At 41.3% G+C, this 21,301-nt stretch overlaps 1 protein-coding gene across 3 annotated transcripts in view; it reads right to left on the bottom strand.

The window, feature by feature from the left end:
* Positions 1-21,301, bottom strand: part of LOC147135730 (matrix metalloproteinase-17-like) — a 71,325-nt gene that overhangs the window by 12,365 nt on the left and 37,659 nt on the right. For all 3 annotated transcript variants that reach the window (XM_086054193.1, XM_086054194.1, XM_086054195.1), the window contains 3 exons: positions 21,071-21,203; positions 19,143-19,278; positions 8,511-8,797 (listed from right to left, as the gene is read on the bottom strand). In XM_086054193.1, the coding sequence (XP_085910319.1) occupies positions 8,511-8,797; positions 19,143-19,278; positions 21,071-21,203 (556 nt within the window). The remainder of the gene's footprint in view (positions 1-8,510; positions 8,798-19,142; positions 19,279-21,070; positions 21,204-21,301) is intronic.

The following is a 21,301-nucleotide window of genomic DNA, read 5'->3' as shown; positions in this document are numbered from 1 at the left end:
TATAGAACTACTACGGTGACTGCATGGTTATGTCTTTTTACAAGTGAAGCCTATAGGTTGAGAGGCATGGGGGACGGCTTTGGTGGCTGTGAGTGCTGTCGGCCATGTGGTGGAGTGAGATAACTATGGTAATGCTGCACCAGCCCCCGGGCTGCCAATCAAAAGCAAAGTGCAGAGCGACACGTTAAAAAAAAAAAAAATAAAAAAAAAAGCTGCAGGCGATTAAAGTGCATTTCCCCATTATGCTCAAATACATATTAAAAAAAAAAAAAAAAAAGGTAATGCCTTAAAAACCACGTCAGGCTCCACTAAACACGACAATACCTCAGTCTAAAGATTCAGATATACAGAAATGTGAGCATTAACCTGCTCATTCAGTGGCTGTTCTTGTGCTGTGGCGAAAAAAGACCAACATGTAACCTGAAACTGCGCCTGCGACAACACCGGGGATGCAAAGACGCCGAATTCTAGAAGCCAAGGCTCATCCGTAAGAGTACACAGAGGCGGGAGGACGCGAGAGGACGGAGCAGAAGAGAACACGACACAAAGTAGGAACTGTGTCATTGTATTAGCAGTCCTCCCAGGGTTGAAAAAAAATAACCTTATAGTATGTGTACGGATGAAGCGAAACACAGTCGCAGCGCGGGCGGCAAAAAGGGTTACAGTCACGAGGCAAACAATATCACCGAATCACGCAGCAGATGATACATGCGCCGAGCTAATGAAGCTTTTGAAGGCCTGTTACGTTATTGTGAAAAGTAATTATAGCGACGCACCGTCAACACACTGTGTAAACTTTGGATTTAGCACAGAATGCTATAAAACATAGCCCGCGGCCCAGATGGCTAGTTTAATGAGATTGTGGTGTAGCATGCGCTGGATGGAAATAAGGAGGAGGCCAACTAGCCGAGGGCTACCCTCTTTGATGGGATTTGATTTTTATACTATTGTGACATTCCAACACTTTCCACGACAGTCTCCACTAGCTGCGTGGGAGCGGATTGGAACCTCTCATGTGACAGGAGTCGGACAATTTGGAATTCAAACGACGTTTTGAGGAGAAATATGTCCTCAAATGTTCTATCCATCCTCCTGGCTGAATAGTTTATCGACAATCCCCGTTGAAGTTTAATGTCAAATTTAAATCAAAGAGAACAACACCTTGTGTCCAGTATTTAAAACAACCACATGATTTGGTACTTTAAAGCGGAAGTCAAGCCAAACATAGTTTTTTTTCAAGAATATGTTTCCAGCAGGCCCACTAGTTGAAACAATCTGATTATTTGGCATTTGTGGAATAAGTGTTAATCCACTCGTTTTTATCCATCTCCGGGGGCGGCCATTTTGTCGACCGTAAATGACATCACGACTGCTCACAAGGACCAATCACGGCTCAGATTCTGAAAACAGGTCAGCCGTGATTGGTCGTTGTGCGCAGTTGTGATGTCATTTTCAGTCGACAGAAGACAAAATGGCCGCCCACGGAGATGGCTAAAAACGAGTGCATTTTGCCGCTTAACTTATATTCCACAAACGCAAAATTAATCAGAATGCCGTGTTTCAACTAGTGGGCCTGCCGGGAACATATTCTTGGAAAAAAAAATGTTTTGGCTTGACTTCTGCTTTAAGTATGCTAGCTCAATGCTAACAAATTATTGGAAACATCATAGACGGGCTAACGAGTAGCATCGGTGTCGCAGGGGTTTACTGTGGAGCGGAGACGAGCTTCACGAACAATATAGCTGATGTCTCACTATCCCCTTTCAATATTTACAGGGGTTAACGTATTATTACACTTGTAGTACTGTTATGAACTTCAACAGATCAATTGATTAAGAATTCATTCATTGTTATTCATGCCATGCCATGTTAGCCATGCCATTATATCTCAAAATAATGACTCGATTTGATGTCATTTTCCCCCGTCGTAGATTAAGAACATTTGATCAAATGTTCATCTCAAGTTAAAATGTGACAGAAAAAAAATGGCCAATTTAAGGTTCTATGATGGTTTCATGAGATAATCCTTTCCTATGGGAAATTGTATTCTGAAATCCAAACAAACGGTCAAACAGCCCCCTGGAACCGATTGTGCTCAACATTTAAGATTTCACTGTGCACCGTTTGAAGTGATTTGATTTGATTTGAGGCAGCAGATAAAAACGAATTGGAAACAAACACCTGATCGGTTCATCAGCGTGGTGTTGATTCAAGAAAATTAAAAGCAAACATCCAAGATCGGGACACAGCAGCACTTCCATCGGCTTCAAACTAGCAAAAAATAAAAGGCTAGGAATTACTGTCGAGATGAAAGAAAACACAAAAGATGAGCATAGCTGCTGGCAAACAAGAATTATGGAACAGGAAAGTGGTGTGAACTTGTCATTTCACAGTAACGTGAGTTGGCAGCCTCAAACGGAGCTCTGTCAGTTCACATAATAGAATGCATTAACTCTGAGACAAATTCGACTTCTTTGTGATTGAACAAATAAACAGCATTTACATTGGTTCGGTTGCTTCTTTCTTTACGACAAAATTGTAATCTGGAATAATTGTATTGGAATTATTCATTTGTGTGTTTGTTTTTTTTTAATGCTGTCAAGCGATTACAATTTTTAAACTAATTAATCGCAAAATTATCCATAATTGATCGCGATTAATCGTATTTTTCAACTGCATATTTTTTTCACGAAGAGTGGAAACGATACACTTGAGAAAAAATCTTGGCGGATAAAAAGAACGGATATTTTGATTCTAAGATTGTTCCAATAGTTTCCTTTTGTCCTTGAATACGATTCTTTTCCTGTAAAATACAACAGTTGAACGATACACCAAAGACGTACAACTAATGTGGTATTTGAATTTGGCTTTGCAAAGCGTGCAAGTTATTTGGGATTTCTCCAATGAGCCGTCGAGCAACTTTTTAAAGTAAAACCACGCAAAAGGTCAGCTGCTACAGGAAGTAAATAAAAATGAGTTAATTTTCTGAGTTATAAAATTCTAATTAATCTCCATAGTTAACGCTTTAACTCTGACAGCCCAGGTTTTTTTCTTAAATGTTAGCACGATGCTGCTAACCAAAAATGATCTCGATTAGACCAAAAACGGACTGGTCAAATGTTCATTTTTTTTTTTTTTTTTGGGTACACATAATATTGCAACTTTTGTTTCATATTACAATCCTCCAATTTTACGACTCTTGAAATAGCTTCACACCCATTCTTAGCTCTCCTTCTCTTAATCAAATGGCAATAATTGCTGAATACGATATTTGTCCGGCTTCATTGTACACGTTCTTTGTCAAATCGTTTTTTTTTTTCCACCTCCCCTGACAGGAGAGCCTACAGTCGAAAATGCTCGAATGATACAGTGTGATTGTGCTCTCTCCGAATGAGGACATGATGCTTTCATTTCAAGAACGGATCGAGTGGCTGTAGAACTAAATAAGAGACGCGGGACGTATCAGGGGCCGTGTATCACTTAGACTTGTAAGACTTGCTTAGTTTGCAACAATGACAAAGACAGTATCGGTGGCTAAATGGGGGGGGGGGCCTTGTTGCGGAAGACACAACATTAAGGGGAAAAAGGTCAATAAATAAATTGGTCATTTGGGAAAAAAAACAACTGTCTGTTTGGCGTGCTTCACTTCACACTTTTGGGAGTGATGCTTACAACTTTGCAGTTTACATTTGCTCCGAGTGCTCTTATCAGTATAATTTGCTGTTTGCGAAACATAAATTCACCATCACTCTAATGCATAAAGGTAAACAGATAAGCTAGCAACTAGCCAGGGAATACACTGAACATAATGAGATAGATAAAGGCTTGCATTTGTCAGGCGGCCAATAACGCAGCTCATGAATGTGGTTGGAAATGCAAATAAGGAAGGGGTTTATCATCTTGATCAGCATATAATCATTACGCACTAATATACCGAATTTTGGCGGGGCGGGGGATTAGTTTGCTACTCTGAAGCACATTTAATCACTCAGTGTAATTTTTATTCCGTTCGCCAAGTGCAAACGCGCGAGGGAGAAAAACATTATTTTGAGTGACAGCGAGAGTTTTGAACTTGAACTTTACACAGTGACGGTCCACTTGCATTGGGGCTAAATGCTGCAGTGCCCAACCACAGCCACCAGATGGAGCAGCAGCTACCAAAGCGGGTAAGGCTTGTCCTCGACCGAGTGCTATTCTTGTATGCTTTCATGCTGCGTCATGACCTAAATCCAATCTGCAACATGTGAATATCCCTCTCCACGGATAAACAGTGAACTGTGCAACTAATATCCTTTCAAGTGTTGTACAAAGAAATACATTTAGAACGCCATAATTATTAAGGAGCGTGAACAGATAGTGTCTTGATTGTTAAATCCTTGGGGCAGACAGTCGGAAACTTTGAGAGGGTTTGCAAGGACAGACAGCACTTTCAGGGACAGGATTGATCTCCTTTTCCGAAATAATGTTTTTATATTGCATATTATCTGCCTTTAGAAGAGATGTCATTTTTATATTGCATATTATCTGCCTTTAGAAGAGATGTCAAAGAGTTTGATTTGAAGATGAAAAGAATGTTTGAAACACGTCAACGTGACACACTGGCCATTAGCGTCCTATAGAAGATACTGCCTATATAATCGATTGCATGACATCGTTACATACCGGCAAAACATTTCGTCATTTTTCAGAGGGCGCAAACAAACAAAGAAAAAATAAATGCAGCAAAGTCGTGTCCCTCACGCGGACACAGCGCGCACGAAAAGAGAGCATTCCATCTTTATTGCTTTACCCAGAAGATGACTCGGACGTACAAAAACACAAATTTGAAAAAAAAAAAAAGGGTTGTTGTTGTGACTCAACACTTAAAGATCGGAAATCAACCCAAACTCATTTTTTTTAAGAATATGTTCCCGGCAGGTCCATTAGTTGAAACACAGCAGTCTGATTAATATTGCGTTTGTGGAATAAGAGTTAATCCACTCGTTTTTGGCCATCTCTGGGGGCGGCCATTTTGTCACTTCTGTCGACTGAAAATGACATCACAGCTGCTCAGGGCTCAGCTAACGACCAGTCACGGCTCAGCTTCAGAAAACAGGTCAGCCGTGATTGGTCGTTACCTGAGCCCTGAGCAACTATGATGTCATTTTCAGTCGACAGAAGTGACAAAATGGCCGCCCTGGGTTGACTTCCCTTTAAGCAATATAATGTCATAAGTACATAGTAACTAGATACTGAAAAATTTTTTATTATATTATCAGCAGTTCTAATTAAAATTGTCCAATATTTTATTGTACTCATGACAACAGAGTTACTACTACTACTACAAGAAAGAAAAGAAAAAAAAGGTTAATTTGGGGAGAATGAGTGATTCTATCCGTTTTACAGGTTTAAGTTATGTTAACTTATTTCTTTTTACTAGGTTGTGTTATTAGAATTATAGTTTACCAGTACTAGCGTGTGAGGAACAAATTACAAAAAAGAACCCTGTATTGCTGAGGTGAGAAAATATAGGAAGCAAGGAAATCTGAGATAATCAACCTTATTTTACAGTTACAGACTATAAGAGTCAAGATCGCAAATGAATATTTATTGTATTAAGTCGATATTATGCTGATAGAAATCCATAACGGTCAAGCTGCTCCCACACATTTAAAAATCAAATAAATAAATGAACTGCAAGCAGACAACGTACTGTAGGTGCAAATAGAAACAAATATGTGAGCCTTGGCTTGCTGACAGGGTGGACATTTTTTGGGGGGGGTTAATGTTGGCATTTTGGTTGGAGAAATTTAACTCATTCACTGCCATTGACGTAATTATTTGTCTTTTCACAATCCAGCCATTCAATACCTGGGATTTATTTATATATTTTTTTCATTTTTTCCTCAACCCTTAGGGTAAAAGTGGGTCTGAAAATGTCTGGCAGCGAATGAGTTTAACGGCTTATTACTGTGGGATGTGCCAAAATCATATACATCCAATAAAAAAAAAAGGCATAACATGAAGGACACATATTTTAAGAGACTTATCATTGTAGTGGGGTGTGTGCAAATGTTTGGCCACTTAAAATGAGACCTCAGAGTTTCATTATTCTATTACACTTTTATGATGACTGAGTGTTTCTGGTGAGGACACCAAAGGCACTTCATAATGATATTGACCCGTCCAATGTAAGTGAAAATTACACTTTGGGCCTTAATGACGACAATATTATTCATCATGTACCGCTAATCCTCATTATTTCAATAAACATCTAATTGGAATATATTAGCAGGTTGGAATGAAAAAAGAAGGAGGGGACTGGGGCTTGCTGGCTGCTAATAGTTCTATTACTAGTTGGCGCATGCTGCATCTCCAGCGCTCCACAGGGGGTTGAAGCAAAGTATAAAATTCTGTAATATGTCATCTATCTTCATAGAGGCTCTATTTTGACAAAATATCTGAGGGCCAAAAGATGCCCAAGCAGAATGTGAGTGGAATAATAATTTTGACAGCTATGGGAGTTTACAGGCAATTGACAAACATTTTATGAAAATATGAATACGGTATGTGACTTATTTGATGGGTGTCAGTAAGTGTAATGTTGTGAATGTTATTCCCCCCTGGTCAATATATTATTACACTTTAAGGCCCTGATACACCAAAAAGACGCTGGCCAACAGTGACAGACGCTTACCCGCTGTGGCGTCCGGCCGGCTGTCGGCACGTAAAGTACCTTCCGCGCATGCATGAGATGTAATACCCTTCCATACCATCGGCGGCGGTAGTCACCATTTCTCATGGTGAGATAACTCCAACTGGAAAGCTGTTGGCCGGCGGCGGATTATGAAAACGTAAACAATGCATTCGGCTCTATTCTTCGCTCACGATGAACTCCCACGCGGAGTAAACCATCACGTTCTTGACACGGTATTGTGAAATACTTACATTGTCGACCCTCGCTCTTGTACTTGTAAGAAGATTAAGGCAGCGGAGGCGGGCTCGCTGTTTTTCCGCATTTGTCACGTCGCGTTGGTGCTCCGCGCGCTGATTTGCTAGCCGACAGCCAATCAGAGTGGCCAAATGTCACGACTGGCGACGCCGATTCAACACACGTAAACGCTCCCTAGACGCCTACAGGCGGGTTGCGACACTACGACGGTGGCCACTACACTAATCAGACGGCGCTGAAAGACGCAACGACGTCAGTTTGGTGTATCAGGGCCTTTACACATGGGACTTGATTCCAATTTAAAGGTAAGTAAGTAACTAAAACAAAACATATGACAGGTTAACGGTTGCGATTAAAACAAGTCTCAAGACTCGACATGCAAAACAATGAGCGATTCAAAAAAAACTTGCTGCATCTGTATTCAGCTGTCGAAAAGGCCATCATTGTGTCTAAATACCTTTTATTGATTGTTTTTAGCACGGCGCTTAAACAACACCACAAAAGTGCTCATGAAGTCTGACAATTTAAGCCTGGTGATTCATTAGTTAGAAGTTGCCAAAGTAGTTCTTAATTTACTCATTCATTATTAATCATCGGGAAAAAAACCCCCCAAAACAAACAAAAAAAAAAACCGCTGGATTAATCTTATATAACATTCCTTTAAACTACTGTGATTTAATAGGAGTGGCGTAATGAAGTGGATTGTTTGTTTTTAACACTTGGAGGAAATATGTAAAACCTCCTTAAAAACCTTAGGGGGGGAAAAAAAAAAAAGCAATACTTTCTTTAGTCATTACTCTGCTCTCCAGTATGAGAACCCATTTAAAATTTAAATTCACATTATAATGATAAATAAATATTAACTAAAGATACTGGGACACAAAGGAGCCTAAAGGGAATGCTTGACTCCTGAATAAAGCTTGTTTGAGTTTTGGCTAGAGAAGATTTAAGCGGCTATGGATCTGTGCAACTCTACAAAACGGGCGTTATCGTAGCTTGTACTATACATACACACGGACAGAACTGTGGTAGCCCGCATACTAAGAAATTTAACCCCATCATGTTCACTGAAGTAACAGCACAAGGTCAATCACTACAATTAAACTTTTAATAAAAAATTCGGAAGCAAAGAAGCCTTTTCGATAGGGATGGACCGATCTTCGGCCGGGCCGATTATCGGCACCGATATTTGGCTTTTTAACGAATATCGGCATCGGCCTTTTTTAAAACTGCTGGTCGACAATAAATCAATTTAAAACGATGGAAATCAAAACAAAGATATGTGAATGTTTAACATTTTTGTCATTTTGAAATTTTCATTCACTGTCGAAAACTACATGGAGCTATTGCTTAAGTTTTCCTTTATCCTTTTTAAGACATGCTGACAATCCTGGGTGCTCCCTGAACTTTTTCTTCGGTAAAAAGCGGTCTATCTCTACTTTTGGATTAAAGGTGAAACAACCTACAAGAAGAGTCCAAGTCATTCAGTAACCATTGTGCATTTTTACCGTCTTGAACCATTTTGTCCGTGTGTGGGAACAGCCGAGTAGAAATAATGCCCCCCCCCCCCCCCCCTTACCTGGTGATCGGAAGGTCCAAGCCTCATCATCATCAAAGTGCGTATCTCCAGCTGTGAATCTCTCCCCAGGAAAGAAAGCGTGGGCCACTGTGCCTCCGGGCCCGTCAAAGGGATATCCATCATTGTGGTCGGCCTTGGTGAAGTCGATCTGAATGTCGGCGTCGCTTCCCGCCACCTCGTGGAAGTTGAGGGGTGCGATGTCACTCCAGATCTTCAAGGCGTAATACATGAGTGCTCGAACGGTGTCCCTGCCCAGTAAGGCCGAGTCCTTTGGGAACGTCCTTACTCTGAGACAAGAGAAGGGGACAGGGAGCACATGATGCGGATGAAACAAAAGAACCCAATTGTGGAAAGTCACATTCAGCCGGGTTCTTAATGTTAAATAATGAAAAGTCTTCTATTACGTCCTCGTGGGAATCCGCCTCTCATTTTCCGCGTCCCTTTCGACCTCCGCCGAAGACGAATATCAAAGTGTTAATAGCGCCTTTCACCCTCGCTTCATGTCAGACCTTTCGTCCTTGCGAGTTTGAGCAGCTGGTCCCTCGTCTGAAATCGCTCGTGAAGGTGAGCAGACCATTTTTTCGGGGTGTGTGTGTCAAAGTCACACTTCTGAACACCTGCCAGACGGGATTAAGATCTCTCAATTGTTTTCAATCACTTCTCGAAAAATACCTCAGTTATTTCTTCTGGCTGATGGACTTTGCAGTGGGGTAGAACTGCGTATGCGTTGCAGCGGAACTTCGTATTTTTTAAATTATGTAGCTGCATGAGAACATTATATTGTACTACTTGATGTAAAATGTGTCACTAGCTTTTCCTTGTATTATTGTACAGCTACTACTTTAGCCACTAACAAATAAAAGAACAAACCAAACACAGCCACTTTTGGCCATCAGGAGCCTCCACGACCATTGTTACAGCCGCTTGGAACATTAACGAAGGTGATTTCACCCAAACAATTATCATTGGTTGGTAGCGGCTTCTCTCCCATATCTCTTAACGACTGTCGTTTTGCATCCCGACAGAGTGAAACCGTTCTTAGATAGGGCTCGCCTCAAACATAAGGCATAAATACTCCCAGCAACGCTCAGGTTAAAGCTAGCCTGGGCAACCTTTGAGCATGAACCGATGAACATTTTCAAATCATCACTTTTTGTCGTTTTTTGTCAAAACCTCTAATTTGATTTTTAAAAACCATCGTGCCTGGGGAAAAAACAACCAATCAGAGACAGAAAGCGACTCATTCTGGTGCACTCACAGTGTAGTAAGTTTATTTAGTTAAGAGAAGTTAGGCTACATTCAAATCTTGCTAGCAATTTGAAAACGGCAAACTGTCACTTTAATCTCACGCTTGCTGGGTGGGTATGCTAGCGAATAACTATTGGGGGGAATTTTTTTTTAAAAAAAGCCGAAGAGGAAGCGGAACAGTCCTTTGATGTCACGTCATGCGTGACAGTGGTTCCGCTTTATACGAGCCACCATTTTTCTTCATTCACATCATATCGCATCTTTCTAATAAGATCCTTCCAAACTCTTTAAAGCGGAAGCCAACCGAAACATTTTTTTCAAGAATATGTCCCCACTAGTTGAAACACGGAATTAGGATTAATTGTGCGTTTGTGGAATATAAATTAAGCAGCAAAATTCACTCGTATTTAGCCATCTCTGTGGGCGGCCATTTTGTCACTTCTGTCGACTGAAAATGAGATCACAGCTGCTCACAGTGACCAATCACGGCTGAGCTGTTTTCTGAATCTGAGCCGTGATTGGTCGTCGTGAGCAGTTGTGATGTCATTTTCAGTCGACAGAAGACAAAATGGCCGCCCCCGGAGATGGCTAAATGCGAGCGGATTAACACTTATTCCACAAACGCAATATTTATCAGAATGTCCTTGGTCAACGAGTGGGCTTGCATAGAACATTTTCTTGAAAAAAACCCCCCAAAAAACATTTGCCTTGAATTCCACTTTCATCTTTCAACCTACTTATATTCACTTGCCAAGTGTTTTCAACCCACTCGGTGATGCAAATGAGTTGATTAGTCCAACTAATTTATATGCTCGATTAGCAAATGTGTCAACATGTGGGAAAAACACACCGGCAGTATTAGTTACTCAACCTAAACAGCACGAGGGAGGTTTGAAAATGAGCCGAGCCCCATTGGTATGCATGCGCAAAGCCGTCTAGAAACATGGTCAGATTCTCCGGCGAAATTTCCACAAATTTTCTTGCCCTGATTTCCATACGCAGATGTGCCCACACGTAGCATTGATTCACACCGCGAGCAGAATCGCCCCCGACTGCTGCTCGACACTTTTCCAAGGTCGTTGCAAATTGCTTATCTTCCGCAGACAATTCACCTGCTTATTAAAGCTAATTCGGGCGAACGGGGGCGGGTGATTGCGTTCGGAGTGTAAATAAAAAGAAGTGTGTATCCAAATTGTGCGCGCAGATCGCGCGGGGGGCATTCGTGGTTGAAGTCGGCCAAGGTCAGAGTCGCGCTGTCCTGCATCTGGGATGATGTGCGGAGTCCCAGGGAAATGCTTGTGTTTACATTCGGTGACTGTAGGCGCATAACAAATGAGCCAGGTGTTATTTCCCCGCGGTGCCTTGCAGAAATTGGATTTACTTGATGGACCCGGCGCGAGGGTGGCATCAGTTTGTAAATTTCACATTTTCAATTATTGATAACGTTTTAATCGAGAAAGTCTACTATAGATTGTGTGTTCTTTTTTTTTTTTTTTTTTTTTTTCCTCCTCCAACACGATTGTCCTAATTAAGTCACAGTGTGCCACTGTGTTCATTTAATTTTCTTGTTCCTTACAAAAGAAAGACTGAAGAGAAATTACAGGGATCAGAACAGAACGGAAATACATTTCCTCTCCACTCCCAGCAATAAATAAATCACAATAAAACAGCAGTTCTGTACGGTGCCCTAACGGCTATAAATCAGTTTGGGATTTTTCCCCCCCCCTCTTTATAAACAGCAATATTACACATTTTCTTATCTTTTGAAGTGCACTATTTGTACATAGTTCGTACTCCAATTACCAGCCATCCATTCTCCATACCATTTGTCTTCATGTCCTACCAACTGACTTTAATCCTAGAAGACTAACTAACGTCGGGTGATTTTCACCTACACGTTTTTTTTTCATGTGATATTTCGTATTGGGAAATTAATTATTCGGCATACAGTGGTGTACTTTTACATGAATTGACGAAAACTGTATTTTATCCGGTATATTACATCGGGTGAAATGTACCCGACCTTAGCGACTGTGTTACTAATTTTGCTCCGGACTGGTCAACAGACATGCTATTGCTAACCACTACTGCCACTGCATCGCTCACTCCAACACCATTTGGGTTTTTACATTGTTACTTGACATAAACCGTTAGTTCCTTGAATGGATAGCAGTGCACATGTGCACGTACGGTGTTTATTATTCATGAAGAGTTGCAACATACACTGCTCCTTCTCATTGCTTGGTGATGTAAATACGTCCATGGACTCACTTCCCACTCACTCTGTGATGGCGGGAATGTGAACCGTTGCCTGTCTCTTTATGTGCACTGTGATTGACTGGTGACAGGGACAGGGTGTAGTCTGCGTTTCGCCCAGTCAACCGGGATAGGATCCAGCTCCCAGCGATCCCGAACGGGATAAGCGGTATAAAAAATTGATGGGGTTTGTTTTCTGTGCAGCTACCCCCGTTGTTTTGACGAATAAAAGCTTACTGTGTGTTGTATTGCAGTCAATTCTATTGTGTAGTCAAGTGCCCCTGATGTTGTGTAATTCAGAATTTAACCAAAATGTTCAAAGAAAAATACATTACCGAGCTCCAGACTGCCCCTAAATTGTTGCATTTTGCCCCTAAAAATTGAGACAAAATAAGTATATTGTTCATCGACTTGTGCATGTGCAACCAGCAAATTTGCAGATTAAAAAAAAAAAAAATTATTTGAAATATAATAATTAAAAAAAAAAAATTTTTTTATATATATATATATATATATATATATATATATATATATATATGGCTCAGATTCAGAAAACAGGTCAGCCTTGATTGGTCGTTGTGAGCAGTTGTGATGTCATTTTCAGTCGACAGAAGACAAAATGGCCGCCCCCAGAGATGACTAAAAACAAGTGCATTTTGCTGCTTAACTTATATTCCACAAACGCAAAATTAATGAGAATGGCGTGTTTCAACCAGTGGGCCCGCATAGAACATATTATTGAAAAAAATGTGTTTTTGGGTTGACTTCCCCTTCAAAAAAAAAAAATAAAAAATTAATTAATTAAAAAAAACAATTAAAAAAAACAAATTTCGACATCAATTTAAATCCAGTGAATACCCTGCCAGATTCTAGTGCCTCATCAAGCTGTTGGCAGTGCGATTACAACCTAAATGTTTACTTTCTTGTAATTCCACGACCGTGACAAACAAGCTGCCGGAAAATAATAAGCTCGTGAGCCAGCCAAGTTTGAGGGTGAACCGAAAGTGCACATGTAAGAGCTTTGCGACGCTGTTTAAAGAAGCCCAGTGGCGGTTTAAGAGGAACGCAGCTTACTGAAAGTGCATCACTGACTCACAGATAAATACCTGAGAACGCAGCGTGCTGTCCGACTCGTCCGCAGCAATCAAATATAATACAGACGTAAAGAAGTGCTTATGTCAACAAACGCACACACGCAGGCAGGCAGCCCAGCGCGGAGAGCGTGCATCTTTTGCTTTGACAGAAGAAGAAATGAGACGTGCATTGTCGCTAACGGATGAGAAGGAAAGCGGGCAGAGTCAGTAAACAACAAGAGGCTTAATGTCACAACATTCATTCCGCTTGCACACAAGCCTCCTTCAAACAAGGATTCTCTTTACCATTTTCACATCTTGTCATATCCGTCTTATTCATGTCGGAAGTACGGTGAAAAAACAGCACCAAATTGCATTCGTGCTCCGTGCTGAATGTAATGACGTTCCCTCCGTTCATTCCCATGTTTTCTCATCCACGGGAAACGTTCGTCAGCGAAAACGCTAATTGTCTTTGTCTTTTGGCGCCCTTTCCGACAATTGGACGCGGGAAAAAAAACAAAAAACGTTTCCGCGAAAAAAAAACAAAGCTAAATTTCTCTAGCGCACCGCCGGCTGTTAGCATATACGTCCGTCTGAACCTCCGCTCAAATGTAATCCGTTCAACGGTGCTGATTGTGCAAATCTTGAAATAATTCCACCCACGGGAAATACTGTAAAATGAGTTTGTTCGTTCCCAGCTAAAGCTGTTAGCCTCATAAAATCGTTATGAACTTATCCACGCAGTGTGTAAGCAGATGGAATGCGGCTATCAGGGCAAGGCTATGCACGATGGCCATACTAACTCCGAAGTTTTGAAGCACGTTCTTACCAGAAATTTCAAAATATTATAGGAACAAATCTCAGCCCTTTGACCAGTTGTGCTTTTTTATAATTTTTTTTTTTCCCAAAGGCAGCTGGGATAGGCTCCAGCCCCCGAAGACCTTGACCCATATAAACAGTATTAAAAGAGGAAGGATGGATGGATCTCAGCCTTATTAAAGAGCAATAGCGTGTGTGTGTGTGTGTGTGTGTGCGTCTTCCTTCCTCCCACGTGTGCTTTTTTAACAGTTAGTAAGTGAGCAAGTTGGAGTTGTGCAAATATAAAAAGACCATTGCCTGAAAATCCGTCCAGACCCGATGTCAACTTGCTCCCTGCACCTCGCAGTCACGAAGAGAGTTTCGCCCCGTTCAAGCTAGACACAATTAACTCCGCAATTAACCCTGGAGCGGTAATTTGCATCTCCCCAGCGACCCCGAGGCTAATAGGCTGGAACTGCTAACACTCTTCAAAACAGAAAAGTGGACTTTCTTCATTGTGCATCCCTTTTTTCCCCTCAAACGCTGGTCTTCATTCGGGTCAAGGGTGAGCTGGAGTCGATCCCAGCTGACTTTGGGTGAGGGGCGGGGTCGACTGTGGATTGGTGCATATAGACAAATAAATCACACTCGCGTTCACGCCTAGGGACAATTTTGGGGTCTTCAGTGAATTTAGCATGCGTGTTTTTGGAATGTCAGAGACTCAGAGGAAGCTGGAGTATCAGGAGGAAAGACGCGCAAATGTGCCATCCGAGCGGGGGCGGAGCCAGATTGACAGACTGCCCACCCAGTGGGATTCATGAAAAAAACAACAAAAAAAACCTTTTAAATGGTTAGTGAATTATTAGTGAATTATTTTCGAATTACTGTTTCGTTGTGTTTGTTATTTTATTGAATATTAAAAAAATGGCATAATTGTGGTTGTCTCAGGAATATCCTTCTCTCAGTGAGAGAAATATTCAGGCCCACCCTGATTTTTTCCAGGCCCACCCATGAGGAATGTTCTGGCTCCGCCCCTGCATCCCATCCAAGTAGTGGAATTTGAGTTCATGTAAAATTTGGTGACAGGAAATTGACTACAAATCATCTTAAAGTAAATGTTGTAATCTGAGCCATGCATATAAAGTCAACACAAAGAATAACAAACATTACTCGAATTGACACTAAACGGATGCGGTTGTGTGCCTGCTTGATGCCAGTAAAAATAGCGTACTTTATTTCACTTTGTCGACCCAAAAGTGTTAGTTAGGCCACAATTGCAAAAATGACTTGAATCAAATTCATTGCATCTGAGCCTTTTTTTTCCCCCTCTTTTCATTTCTGACCTAATCTGATATTACGTGAAATTTTAAAATAGATCGTCCTTTTTTTTTTTTTATGCCAGCAGACACATTTTCAAAGCATAACTTCTGAAGAATTCTCAGAAAACGTACTAATTACGTTGTCGTCAACGTCGGCAGAGGTCAAGGTCTCACATAGGGCGGATTGAGTATTTTGAAATGACCTCTGTATCGACGCTATAGTACACCGGTTTTCCAAAAGGCGCGACGGCGATGGCGCACTTTTCCAAACAGTCCTTGATGCACTTGGCTTTCCTTGTCCTAACATGCAGCTGATTGATTAGACTTCTATCTTTATCCTTCCCCTGGAGATTGGCTTGGCCCCTCTGGGCTGCGTGCCCGTCGCGGACATGCCCAAAGAGACTCAAACGGCATTATTATGAGTCAAGAACGATATATGCTTGTTGCTGCTCGCATTTTTAAAATGCATCCTCGTGCATTCTGTTAACGATTAAGCACACGCTGCAAATTCTTCCGGGAACGCCACAATTTCAAGCGAATGAAGAAGGGGGGTAGCGCAAGTCGAGCTCTGTCGAGCCAACAGAAAGAAGAGCGAAAGCTGAAATGCATCTTGCTTCTCCGAGATCCCGCATTATTGACTGATGTCTGACGACTCCAGTCGCAAATTGAAAGCGAGTAGATCAAGCGTCAAGAAAGCTCAGGAGTTTCATGGTGCTTTGCATAATTGGATCAACTGACTGCCATCGGTGAGCTTTGCAGCAAATAAATAAATAAATAAATAAATAAAGGAGTGTACCTATCATACACTATTACCAGAAACTCGTGCATAGCATTTCTCTCCCACACGCATGCAACTCTGACCAGTTTGATATGAGGGAATACATTAAGTTCTATGAAAGTTGCAGCAACCTTAACCTTTTGTGCCTGTTATACCGCCCAAAAATATATTCAAGCACCATTCCAGAAGAATATTCAAATGCAGAAATGCATTTCTGCATTTCCACACCGTACTTGTTTTCCGCAACCAGGTACACATTGCGGCCTGAGGCAATACCGCAACTCCGCTGACCTGAAAAGACGACCTGTCAGCCGCACTTCAAAATTCAAGCATTAGAACCACTAAGAAAAGAGGAATCGTTATTATTGGTACGAGCGAAATCAATGACCTATTTTTTTTTTTTTCCAAATGAAAAACAGTCGGGTAAGAAGAACTCTCTGGGCTTTTTGCAGGGCTATCCCCAGTGATGGGAATCAAAGCTCCGAAAGCAAACAACCGCATAATGCAGTCATAAAATAACACGACAACAGTCGGTGCGAAATGAAAGAACGGCGCCGGCGTGTGGATAGCGGCGCCGTCGATGCTGAGTGACATGCCTTCCGGTAGAATAACGAAAGAAAGGGAGCTAAACCAAAGAGACATCAAGACAGAGGCTCGCAAAGTGATTACCACGCATCCTTCTGTCACTGAGATATTGCCAGCAGAAATCAAAGCAATCATTGCAATCGCTGTCGAGACATTTTAGAACAAGAGACAACCTGCTAACGTGAGGACGCATAATGCCAAGACGATCCATCGCTTCCGCTTATCATCGGCGCGGATATGTCAGTTCGCATATTCCAGCTCAGATCCAAGCGCTGATACATGCATGGCTCGGCTTCGGAAAACAGGTGCGCTGTGATTGGTCGTTACCTGAGCAACTGTGATGTCATTTTCAGTCGACAGGGGTGACAAAATGGCCGCCCTCCAGAGAGTGCTAAAAACGAGCGGCTCAACTCCCAAACGCAATACTTATCAGAATGTCTCGTTTCAACTAGTGGGCCTGCATTGAACATATTCTTGAAAAAAAAAAAGAATGTTTGGGTTGACTTCCGCCTTTAAACAACATTTTTTGGCTCTTACCTTTCCATTGTTGTTGTATTGCTGACGCGCATATTGTACAGCACATACATTTCTCTTATTTTCTCGATTAGCGGTTCGGATGTATGGATGGATGTTCTGTTCACACAGAGTAGGTATTTGTCACATTGTCACGCTTCCTGATAGCACGAGCATTACCAAGTTCCCCAAATGGAGGATGCTAAATTACATGCTCACCCAAGCAGACTTTGTGTGCGGTTTGTGGCAATGTTGCGGGTGATTTACTAAGATTGAGCTCTTTTACTAACATCCGAAATATCGCACACTGAATTGTGTGTTCACTCACTCTAATGGATTGAATGCGCAGTTGGCTACAGGTGTAAAAATAATGGAGACCTCTGTTTTCATAAGAAGGCTTCACGCTTTAAAATTGCGGTCATGGTTTTCAAATTTGGGAGAGCGCCTCCGATGCAAAATGAAGTTTGAATATGATTTTATTGGAATGGTTAGAGAAGGAGGCAAACACAATTATTATTGCGTTGGCTCGCTCTGAAAATTATGCGGGGAGCCAGCAACTGCATGACAAACATGTTTTGCTTGATTTAGCTCATCACGATAGCCCATCCTGCGTAACATTGCATTTCAAACTTGGGACAGCACACCCGAAAAACTGCTCCGGGAGAGGCCAGCCTCAGATGACATTGGGTGTCCAAATTGCATTGCTGAATAAAAGATATGGCGACGTAATTTTTGTTTCGTCTCGGTTTGCGTCAGTAATCAAATTAACGGCCGTTTTTGCACACGCCAAACTTGGAAGTAAATCATACCGTGAGAGTTTTGCAATTTATTCTCTGGCAAACTAATACTCAACGATTCCCACACAAGCTGCTGATGCATTATCATATTATTTGATCACCGAAATAAATTATATATCTATATATATATAAATCATATATAAATGTATTTTTAGTTTATTGACCCGTGAAGAGCCGCACACTCATGCCTCAAAGTCAACCCAGAAATGATCTTCAGAAAAATATGGTCTGTGCAGGCCGACAATCTAAAAATAGTTGGGTTAAAAATAACACAATTTTGGGTCAAAAAAGGTCGATCCACTACTTGAGTTAATTTGACCCAACTTTCTGTTGTTTTTTTTGCAGAAAACCGCCAAAAAATGGGTAGTTTTTTTTTTTACAAATCAACCCCCCCAAATTGGACTGTTTTGTACAAAGCAACGCAAGATGGTGGGTCAAATTGACCCAATTAGTGGATTGGTCCATTTTTGACCCAAAATTGTGTTATTTTTAACCCAACTGTTTTTAGAGTGCACTAGTCGAAACATGGTATTCTGATTAATATTGTGTTTGTTGAATATGAGTCAAGTAGTAAAATCCACCTGTTTCTGTCCATCTCAGGGGGTGGACATTTTGTCACTCCTGTCGACTAAAAATAACATCACAGTTGCCCTGGGTTCTGGGAGCCGTGATTGGTCGTTTCCTGAGCTCTGAGCAACTGTGATGTCATTTTCAGGCGACAGAAATGACAAAATGGACGCCCCCCGAGATGGATAAAAATGGATGGATTTTACGCAACATTCAATAGAGCATATTATTGCAAATACTTTTTTTTTAGGTTGACTTCCATTTTAATATTTTTTGTTGGGAACCCAACCTGTTACAATTTCTTATCACTGATTAAAAAAGGTGTATACAGAAGCATTCGAAAGTAGAGTAATGCACAGTGTTGTTTAAAGGTCTCGCTTGCTTGTATCACAACTTCCCTTAAGCAAACATTGATCCTAAAGTCAATAGATTTAGTCAAAAGATTTCACCAATTAAGAGTCATCTTGTGTACGCACAGTAGGGAAGGACATACTGAAAAAGTGACTGGTCTGAGAACTAACTCTCCATTGCACTAATGTGATTAGCAAGGCTATAAACTGAGCCACGCTGCACTTAAAAAAAAAAAAAAAAAAAATCAATGCAACGAAATAGTCTAGTCACTCAAATTCTCGTCATGTTTAAGCACAGTTCTGAACCTACACAAAGGCAATCACTTCATGTTGTTAAGAGTCCAATACCTCCAAGATAGATGCCTCTTCGTCCATTTGTTTGGAGTGTTCAGGCTGCGTCTCCTGCGGCCCACTGTCCCCTCAGCCACCGGCACATCTGGCAGAGAACATCTGGGGGTTTTCATTAGTCCCAATGTGGCTTGATCTGAAGAGAGACAGAGGTGTTTCGCATCAACCAAATACATAAAAGTATATTTGGTTAAAGCCCCCGTAAAGTCAAAATTAATGATATACATTTCACGCAGCACAGACAAGAGTGTTGTTAAAAAGAAACTACCAAATTTTAATGATTAGAAAGAAAAAAAAAAAATGGCCCAGTTTATAAAATGAGGCTTCAAAATGAAAAATAAAACTGTTGTCGCCGCTGTGGTTGTGGATCTTATTTATGTCGACACATCCCGACATGGCCATGAAGCCATGAAAATACGGCATACGCCCTTAAAACCTCAGGTGGATGGAATATATCTCACCGGGTCGTGGTGGGGTTTTTCATGCTGTGAAAAGAGGCGCTAGCCACCGGCTAACTTGCAAGCTAACAGGCTTCTATCCTCATCACCTCCTTGCTTGGGAATTTAAATAACAACAGCAAACCGTTGTGTAAATGGTGGCATCCAGGCAAGATGCATTTTTGGGTTATAGCTAGCTTGCTAACTTTATGGCGTAGTGGTAGAAATGGGCCTCGTAATAATTAAGTGACAGACGTGGACCAGATAACACTCAGGTTCTGAGGACGTGGTGGGGACTCATGCCAGACACCCAAATGTGTCACTGGATGCGGGGGGAAAAAAAATCTGGAAAATGAAATGGTAAAAAACAGTTTGACACTCTAACTCCACAATTCATTACTACATAGTTCTCAGTCTGCATATGTTTTCAGCAATTATCTTCAAACGCGTAATCTGTTTGGAAACCAATCTTTGAATTCACTTAATAGGGTCTTTAACAGAGTTACTAGCTGGTTTTAGTGGGAAATGATGGAATAATACCTTTAGCATTTTGATCGTTTTGATCACATTTGCATCATTAAATGTAATACCATTATCGGCTATACACAGGCTTCATGTCGACTTGTTTTTTTATGGGTGTGCGCGGATGAAAACGGGCAAAGCAACTCTGTCAGGAGGTGAAAGGGAGAGCGTGGATTACAAAGTTTTGGAAAGGCTGCGCAGTTGGAATTATTTGTTAATCATCACCAATGAGAACAAATAACACAAGGCAAGATGTTATAGTGTGTTTTCATGGGCGTTAGCTAATAAGTAAAAAAAAAAAACGACATAAACAAGGGTACATAAAGTTCACGCTATGGATGATACAGGAATTTCTTCTCAACTAGCTGCGTGTGGCAATTTGTACTAACATTGTAATGTGTGTTACTGCCACCTACAGGACTGGAGTGGAACAGTATGTCTTTTGCCTTAGTTTAGTTTGCCTTACAAATGGACTGTTTTGGATTGCCTTCATTTTTTTTCCCCCTTTCAGATTTGCTTATTTTTTCCTCCCAAAATAACTGTTCATGTAAATCCTTGTTCAAAAAAAAGTAAACTATTCATGTACTGCATACAGCATGATCACTTGGGCAATCGGATTCAATTACAAGTCTATATATTACAATACATTTGCGCACACAAGTATTGTCTTTGAATGATTATCTTTCAGATTGGCTAGCGCTTGTCCCTACACTCACGCATGGAAGACGGGAAAGTGGTGTGTGTTTAAAGTCTGTAAGTGGGAAGTGCACACCATGTATGAAGATTTATGGCGTAATATTTGTGTGAGAGAGAGAGAGAGAGCGATGTGCACTTATCATTCTTAGACTGCCACAATGTTTTATTCACCTCAGAGCAATCTCAAGAGAGAATGTAAATTTACATTCACATCCAACACCCCGTTGACACATGCTGTAGTCATGCATAAAACACACACAAAGGCGCACACACCAAAAACTCCGGTCTCCTTGAGTCCTCCGAACTTCTGCATGGCTTTGATGGCCTTAGTTAGGGCCTCCTTGGTCTGAAGTTGGCCAGTCACAGGGTCTGGGGGTGGGAGGTAACCAAACTTGCTCAGCCAGTCCTGAAGGAGAAAGGGCAGACACATATGTCAGGGTCCGTCCGTCCGTCTATCCAGCTAGCTAGCTAGCTAGCTAGCTAGCTAGCTTCTATCCATCTATC

This window comes from Filicampus tigris, chromosome 15, assembly GCF_054856515.1.
Source record: "Filicampus tigris isolate MCC_2025a chromosome 15, RoL_Ftig_1.0, whole genome shotgun sequence".
Classification (NCBI taxonomy): domain Eukaryota; kingdom Metazoa; phylum Chordata; class Actinopteri; order Syngnathiformes; family Syngnathidae; genus Filicampus; species Filicampus tigris.
Note: the sequence above shows the minus strand (reverse complement) of the source record. Positions and strands in the feature narration are given on the sequence as shown.